Source organism: Jatropha curcas, chromosome 2 (genome assembly GCF_041381405.1).
Source record: "Jatropha curcas cultivar XTBG-Jc1 chromosome 2, XTBG_Jcur_1.0, whole genome shotgun sequence".
Classification (NCBI taxonomy): Eukaryota; Viridiplantae; Streptophyta; class Magnoliopsida; order Malpighiales; family Euphorbiaceae; genus Jatropha; species Jatropha curcas.
In genome coordinates, this window is record NC_143152.1 from 28,052,189 (window position 1) to 28,061,022 (window position 8,834).

At 31.6% G+C, this 8,834-nt stretch overlaps 1 protein-coding gene across 5 annotated transcripts; it reads right to left on the reverse strand.

Annotated features, from left to right (window-relative positions):
- Positions 1 to 301: 301 nt before the first annotated feature.
- On the reverse strand, positions 302 to 6,199 carry LOC105649065 (Auxin efflux carrier family protein). 5 transcript variants are annotated; one of them, XM_089718150.1, is made up of 12 exons: positions 5,887 to 6,199; positions 5,464 to 5,608; positions 5,111 to 5,398; positions 4,933 to 5,012; positions 4,711 to 4,835; positions 4,338 to 4,459; positions 3,702 to 3,890; positions 3,009 to 3,083; positions 2,299 to 2,399; positions 1,472 to 1,524; positions 1,088 to 1,276; positions 302 to 676 (listed from the first exon to the last, which is right to left on the reverse strand). In XM_089718150.1, the coding sequence occupies exons 3-12, from the start codon at positions 5,309 to 5,311 to the stop codon at positions 555 to 557; spliced, it is 1,257 nt and encodes a 418-aa protein (XP_089574276.1). In that variant the 5' UTR covers positions 5,312 to 5,398; positions 5,464 to 5,608; positions 5,887 to 6,199; the 3' UTR covers positions 302 to 554. The 5 variants fall into 5 exon arrangements, with proteins under 5 accessions (XP_089574276.1, XP_089574275.1, XP_089574273.1 ...); XM_089718149.1 differs by having other exon boundaries at positions 5,111 to 5,381; positions 5,907 to 6,198; XM_089718147.1 differs by having other exon boundaries at positions 5,111 to 5,381; positions 5,464 to 5,599; positions 5,887 to 6,198.
- Between the last annotated feature and the right edge of the window lie 2,635 nt (positions 6,200 to 8,834).

The window sequence follows — 8,834 nt, forward strand, 5'->3', positions numbered from 1 at the left end:
CTTTTTGCATGATAATGGAAGCGGGCTTCAATCCGTTTATTATGAATTTGAATAGCCATAAATGAGTTTTAGGGGAGACATGGATAATCAATTTGCCATCTTTGATAGGTAACGAATAAACGAATATCTTATCCCTAACTGATAGGACTATTTTAAAATGGATTTGGGTCTAGTTAGTATAAAATGTGGATATCTTATGTAACAATACATTTTAAAATTCTTTAATTTTTCATTACAGGCAGTGATGCCATCATGTTGATAAATCACCCAAACTCACATAACAAACATTTGCACAACTAAATTCAGGAAACGGGTTACTGCAGAAACCCCATTGAATTGACCAATCTATAAGGTCATAAATAGAAAACAATTGAATTAATATAGAAGCAGATACAAATTCTTGAAATTTGTCTGATAACTAAAATTGACAATTCTCTTCCCATGAAATTTTGAAATTTTTGCTATCCTACTTGGCTATCAACACTAAAATATGAAATACATCACAATGAAGAGTCGAGGTCTATACCGATGACAGATTGCTGCACTTTTCTTGCTTAGAAGAGTATGTTGAGATAAACAACAACCCATGCAGCCATTGAGAAAATGGCAAATATATGAACCCAGAACAAGACAGCAGCAGCCTCTCTGCCACAGCCTCTGAGATTCGCGACAGCACCTGAAGACAGTTAACAAATAATTAAGTTGATGCTATTCGAAGTATAGTACTTAATTTGGAAAATTAGGCAAGTTCTAGGCGACAATAATAATGGTTTGAACAATTGATTACAATGAAATTTTAGTTGTGTGAGATTTTAAGGGAACCTTCTACGTGTTCAATTATTTCCTAAATATCCTAAATCAGTTAAAGTTTATCCTCTCTCTGTCTCTCTTTTTTCCCCAGTGCTAGAACAGAAACTTCTTGTACTATTCTCAATTTCCATGAATGGCTGCAGAAGACAATGTGTGAATGCTGTCCTAGGAATGAGGATCTATTATGGTCCCAATGTCCAACTACCTTGTTTTTCTGTTTTCTTTTTTCGTTTGAAAATCCATAGAGCATCTCCTAGGAAAAGAAAGAGGAAGTCACCTGAAAGGATGGATGTAGGCATTGTATGCTGAAGAAGTAAGACAAACCGGAACATTTTATCACCAGGAGGGAGGAAGCCAAGCTTATCAGCCAACAGAACAATGCCGAGTCCAACCGGAGGCACCAAAACTAATCGACCAAAAATAATAGCTGCAGTTGTCCGTAAACCGAGCTTAGAACTTCCTGGTCCTGTGGGTGAAACCAAGAGCTGTCACTTTGAATTTCATTTAAAATGACGTCCAAAAGATGGCAGACATGACTTAAAGATTATAGATTTCTTTCAATGAAGCAAGATCTTTCAACATAACAAGCCTATGGGTAGCCAATTATTAGACCACAATCACAAAATAGATAGATGATCCTTAGATAGTTTTAACTTCTTACCATCAACAAGATTGCCTCCCAATGCTAACAAAATGCATGGAACCATAGCCTCCCTTAAGACCACAAGAAACGAAAAGATAAAAACCTTAGAAAGTGAATTGAAATTGTATGGTGCATAGAAAAACTTTCCAAGACCAAAACCTCATAAATCAACTTACAAAGAAACAGCTTCAGCATGCAAAACAAGGGTATCTGAGTAGTATAAATTGTGACTTATTTCAGCAATATTAGCCAGATCCACAAGGTATATATTAAGGGAAATTAAATCTTATGTCCTAATGAATGTTCCAACCTATGGAGATACAAATGCATGCTACTATGGAACAAGATAGCTCTTCAATTCAGCAAGAGTTTTGAGTTTGAGGCCTATTAACACTGTATTTGTAGAGTTTGCTCACATTCTGTGCAGTCTACTTCTTGAGCAAATAGAGAAGGCTATGAAGCTTAGACCGATCCCATTCTTTAAAAAGGAAAATAGCCCCCCACAGATAAACAGCAGGGCAAGAAACATGCGGGAACTTTCAAAATCTCCTAATGTGTGCTATGTAATTCTAATATATCAAGAATATATCAAGACCACATTAAATCACACTACGAACTTAAATTCACCTGATACACAAGCAGTGTTTTTCATTAGTCCTTTTATCACTAACATGTCACTATGTCAGTAACTATGTCATTAATCCTATGAATAGCAAACCTAAACAATTACCTGACATTTTCTGATATACAATCGAAAGATCAGAAAGTAACCAATTAACACATTAGCAAGGACAAGAACCAGAAAAAAGTAAGCATCTATCTATGCAAGGTGTGACAGAGCATACCCAAGAATATTGCAACTGTCAGTGAAAAAGTAAAGTGGGGCGTCAGTTGCAAAGATCAATTTCTTCAAAAATGGTACTGCACCAAGGAACATGGCTAAAATCTGCAATCAAAAATTTAATGAATGAATTAACCAGAAAAACATCCTGAATCTAGCTACCATAACTTACACCAAAATTCAGAGAATTGATTAATACAATAAGAAACAGATCAGAAATTCTCATGAAAAGTTAATATCAGTCTGGGTCCTTTACATTATCAGGGTGCAGAAAAGTTGAGGAATTTGATATTAAAACTAACCATTTACAGAGTGAATGCCTTTTCAGGCTATATAAGATGGTGGCTGAATATATCATTGATTAATACAATAAGAAACTGATCAGAAATTCTCATGAAAAGGTAACATCAGTCTGGGGCCTTTACGTTATCAGGATGCAGAAAAGTTGAGGGATTTGATATTAAAACTAACCATTTACAGAGTGAATGCCTTTTCAGGCTATATAAGATGGTGGTTGAATATATCATTGCAGTTTCAACTCAAAATTCAGTGAAACAAGAAGCCACCTCTAAATTTCTTACAAGCATTCTTAACATCACAGAAGTATTATCTCCAACTCTTGATGCCCTAACTCTCATATTTAAATTTCAGACTTCAGATCAATGATTAAGAGTTCACCATCAGAAGGAAATAGAGCCACAGATTTAAACTTACAGAAGCAATAATTGGAGGTTGAAGTAGTTGCTTGAGCTTCAACTTTTCATATAGAAAAACTAGAATTTTTTTAATCTGCAAAAAGCAAGAGATACAAATGAAATAATAATCTATGGGTGAAGTACTATTAACATGATATAGCATCAACATTATATCAATAATCCCCCCCCCCCCCCAAACAAAAAGAAAAAAATAAAAAAAAAAACACTTCTAGTGTGATTTGTTTTAAAGTTTGGAACATGGTACAAAGTTACCAAAACTCTCATAAATACTGAGAATATACGGCTGCAATATTTGGAACACCAATTTGATCTTAATGACGCAATATGAAGCAACAAATGGCAAAAACCACTGGTGATGCACACAGAAGATGATTTCCAATCTAAAACTTTGATTGCAATCTAAGGATGAAACTCCATTTCTTAATAATAAATAAACAGGAGGCTTCTATTCATGATTCTGTAGACAGAAAAAATTATATGATTTGAAACCAGTATAGGTGTTTTCACATTGCAACCAAATATGCAAAAAAGCAGGGGATATGGCAGGTGCAGTCTTTCAAGAATTATTTGGTTTCCCTTTTGATATATAAAGGATCTCATAGGCATCTAAAAGTAGCTAATTGGATAAGCATGGTGAAACAGTATACGGAAGAACTAAATATATAAATACATGCACATAATTAATTCTCACCTTTCCTTCCTTTGAAACATTTGAATCTACTGGTACCTCCTCCTCCGGGGCAAGCAGTGGAACTTGCTGAGGAGAAGCATCTTTTGGGGGATTCTTGATTGGAAGAGTCCCATCCTCAATGTCAAAGGAACCTTCAGGAGGAGGTGCCAACATATGAAATACGTATGTGTATAGGATGATAGCGCCAACCTGGCATGCAAGACACAAAACTTAAATGCTGAATCTCTCTTGTTTCATTATATGTGAAGCTAATCCCTAAACATCATAGGATGTGAACAAATATAGGAAACAGTACATTTATCCATGCATCAAACGGCAATGCAATATATTCAACCAGTTACATGCCCATACACGGTTCATTCAGAAAGAAATATGAGCGATTTTCAATGTACAGAAGTACTATGTAATATAGCATATAAAGAATAAACAGTTTAGGTGCCTTCATTCAGCGTCAGCTTTAATTTTTAGGGAAAGACAGTTAATCTAAAGACTGAAGGCCAAGAGAATGTTTCAGTAATAGATGACCCTAAACAAACGCCAGTGTTTAACAAAAAGTATCTCAAAGTACATATTTTTATTTATTGGAAAAATGTCCAATTACAAGAAATAAAAATGTGAAAGATCTTCAAGACTCACCCACTGGCCAAATGAGATATAGGCAGTCCCATCAACACTACATTTTTCTGAGTCACCGAAAGGGTTGGATTTATCTCTACACAGTGCTGCAATCAGGACAAGTGGCACATTCCCAATGTTCCCTGAATTCAATGACAATGTGATCATAAAATCAAGAGTTTTTACAAGTGCAAGCACCAGCACATTAGAAGCACAGAACAAAGGCACTGGGGTTCAGTATATGTACAAACTTAATACGATTCAGGGTTAGTTTATAATTTATAATATCAGCAGAGTTTTAGTTTATAACTTTCCAGAGCATTGCTTGAAGCAATTAGCATAAAAATAAGAGTGTATATACTTGATATCAACATTTTCAGGTGAAGTAGCTCACCAATGCCAATTTGTATGATTGAGAACTTGAAAAATGGGTACGGGGGGCGGACAATATATGCAACAAGAAACCCTATTAATGAGCCTGATGTGGCAGCCAGAACAACATTTACAGGAATAAACCACCTGCAATAGGATAGATGCTCTTAAATCCAATACACTGTTTAAATTTAAATGGACTATAAACAGTAAAAGGAAAGAAAAATAAATATCCAATAGTTACCACTCCATCATTTTCTTTAAAGTAACAGCTTGCCCAAGCTGAGAAAATATCAAACAAGGAAGCAAAAGCGAAAAAACCAACTGCATAACATGATTGAAACAAACAATACATTAATATAAAAAATCAAAAAAGAAAGTAACTTTAAAAGTCTGAAAATCGACGGTGCTAGTCTAATTACCCCATTAAGGAGTTTTCTTCCACTGGCAGGCAATATGTTAACATGCTTGGAGGCCATAAGGAAACCCAAAAAGCACATTGTGAAAACTTTTGCTACGGGTAATACGGCAATTTTGATTGTGCCAATCACTGATTGCCCTGCCACTTGATTTTCCATGGAGGAGGCTACTGCAGATAAAAACCTTTCCATGGTGTGAGACATCTCTAACTTGAAATAGCCCTAAACCTTCAAACATTCATCCAAGTCTGCCTTTAATCTGCAGACTATCCCACTGCAAAAAAAGTAAACCTGGATATCTTGAGACCAGAGAACATGTAATTGATTTGGAAAATTGAGGGGGAAAGAAAACTTACAAAATCCGAAATCTGTATATGCAAACTGAACAGAAATCAATCCAACAGATCCAACACCATCAGGTTATTGAATTGAAAACACAGAAAAAAGAAATAATCTTTTCTCCGAGATAAAGGCAACGTCTTTTCAATTACTCTGCAAAACCTGTTCAGTATTAGAATTATAGTTATAACACCAAAATCAAACAGAAACTAATAAAGATTAAATAGAATCCGAAATAACAAAACAATAAAAAAGGAAACAGAATTCTCCAGCATAAAGTTATAAAAAAGGCACTTCAAAACCCAAAATTCACATGTACTTTCTCGAAAAAAAATGAAATTTTTAGATAAAAAATAATATTCTTTTTAATATTAAAAAGAAAGAAGATGTTATGGAGAGAGAGGAGAGATTAATGGGTATGCGTACAGTTGCCGACTTACAGTCAGAGTCACAGACATACAGGAAAGTGAAGAGAGAAGTCTTAAAACGAAAATTTTCTTCCTTTCTTTCTCTTCTTCTTCTTCTTCTGGTGTTTCTTCTTCCTTCTTCCTTCAGCTTTCCACGTTTTTGTTAGCTGTTTAAACCCCTTTTTTTTTGTTAGTTTCCTATCCTTTTTTTCAATTTAATTTTTGCTTCTTCAATTTAAACTGTGAATAGCAGTTTCAGTTGCGTTGAAGTTGAGGTGAGATTGGCATTTACTCGAAGCCGTTTGTTGTGTGGGTATGTACATATAGAGAGAGAGGATACGCGAACTGGCAGATGGGACGAGGAGAACAACTAAACATGCAGAGGGCGCGTGGCCTCACTCTCTTTCATCTTATGTCTTTTTTCTTTTTCCCGAGAAAATATATTCTCAAATTATTTATTTTGTTTGTTTCCGTTTTTTCGCGTTTGATTACTTTGAGAGAGATGTAGAATTATGTGGACCTTCACACCTCTCTTTCTTAGGAATTTCCTTTGCCCTAATAATAATAATAATAATAATAATAATAATAACAATAATAATAATAATAACAACAACATAAAATTGCAACATCAAAACACTTTAAAATTTAATTTTTTTTCTTTGTTTAAGAGATATTTGTTTCAACTTAATGACAATTTATTGGAATTTCAATGTATTCATTTAAATAATAATAAATAATTTTATCTATTTGAGGCGAAATAACATGTTATTTATTTGAATTTTATAAATCAATTTTTAGCTTAATTAAAAAAATTCTTTTAACTAATTCAATACATTATGTAACTTATTGGACGAAAAGATAGAATTATCACAATAATATAAAATGATACTACATATCTCTTTTTAACCATTCAACATTCAGTTTTTGATATCAATTTTTAACCCTTCAACTCAACATGACAGTAGATTTAAATTCAATATATAGAACTCAGTCTAAATAAACAATTCTAAATATTATGACTTTATTTATTATAAAATTTTAAATTATTTTTCTATTTTTAAGTGTTTGGATTGAACGGCTTAAATTTTTTGATTGAAGATTAATACTTATTTATAATAATTATGAACTATGAAATCTAATGATATTAATTATTTATCATTAAAATATTAAAAGTTCATTATAATATTGGTTTTGTGATATTAATTATATTTTATATTCATCCCTTCCTCGTGATGGATTCTTTAGTTGTGAAGTGAAGGCATTAAAAATCCATCTAAAAGACAACTTTTAACTATAAGATGGTAAAAGTTAAATAACTAAATCAATAAGTAATTAATTCACATTTGAATTATATAATTATTTGTAAATAACATAATTTGATTTAATCAAATTAAATTTTTTAGAATGAAACAAATATATCTTTATTTATAAAAATTTTAAATTCATAAAATTTACTTATATTAAACAAAAGTCTAAGAATATATATGTCTATATTTAATTTAAAAATGGAAAAGTTCAAAAAATTAAGAAAGTTGAGAATTGACCCTTGGAGCTTTTTACACGTCTCTAACCAATTTTACCAGTTGAACTATAACTCTTATGAATATTTTTGTGCTTTGGCAAATCTATAAAAAAGTATTAATGCGTAACGAATAATTTTTTTATCTAAAAAATAGGGTTGATGGTTCATTTAGAATCGAAACTTCCTGTAGTATTTGTGATGTCATTTTGACTAAAAGAAATATTTTATTGTACTTGTCAGTAATTTTATGGTAGCGGTGGATACTTCTCTTATTTCGAAAATGCCACTTTTCTTTATTTCTATTTATTTATTTATTTATTTATAGTATTTGCATGCATGGGCTGCTGAATGACAGCTGTGGGAGACAACAAAACATGTAGAATAATTATATTTTTATATATAATTAATAAAAACAAAAACAGTTCATTTTACCTTTCATTCCGCAACCATTTGATCCTTTAGAATTACCGTTGGTTGGGTTCAACTGATTTGAACCTCCTTTTTTTTTTTTTAATTATTATATCTCATCTCATATTAATTAATATTCAGTCTCTGATCCATATTTAACCGATCAATCTCTTCTAATTTATATTTTTAATAGAAGAATTTATTTCTTAAATCTCTATATATGAATTCAGAAAATATTGGATCTCCGTATTCAAATAAATTATCAATAAAACACCAAAATAATAAAAAAAATTATGAATAATATTAATTTCTAAATATATTGAGGCAGTTGTACAGTAGTAAACGTTTTTAAAATCGTTTGAAATTTCAGTATAGTCTTTCCTGCATAAAGAATTGGACCAAATATTTGTGTTAGTTTGTAAAAAATAAAAAAAAAATTAAAATTACACGTTACAATTTTTACTTTGATTAATATGATTTTGGTCTAAGGTTTGAAATTGGCCCCATGGTATCTTTTGGGTCTTAAGTCTTAACTCTTCTAGTATATAAAGAGTCCCTTGCAAATTGCAAATTGCAAATTGCCTCTTGCTGCCTGCTACACGTCTCTAGCCATTTTCCTTCTCCATTCCTTGTTGCTAGAGATGGCACCGGGCTCAAAATGCATTATCCAAATCAAAATATAAATTATGTATTTAAATTCGTCTCAATCCCATTTCAAGCTCGATTATAAATACCAATTTAGTATTTAAAATATATATTTTTTTTATTTTTCAAAAATAAAAAATAAGTATATAATAAAAAATATAATATAGATATTAAATATAATTATAACATTAATTATAATTAAAAATATGGACATGTATAATTTTTTTAAAAAAATAATTAATTTAAATATTTTTAGAATATTAATTAAACGGATGGCGGATAACAGGTACCTGAAATTTTAAATCTGAACTCGATCTGAATCCAACACGGATAATAAAAATACTTTTTGAACCCATTTATTTATTACTCAAATCCATTAAAATAAATCAGTTTTAGATCGGTAAAA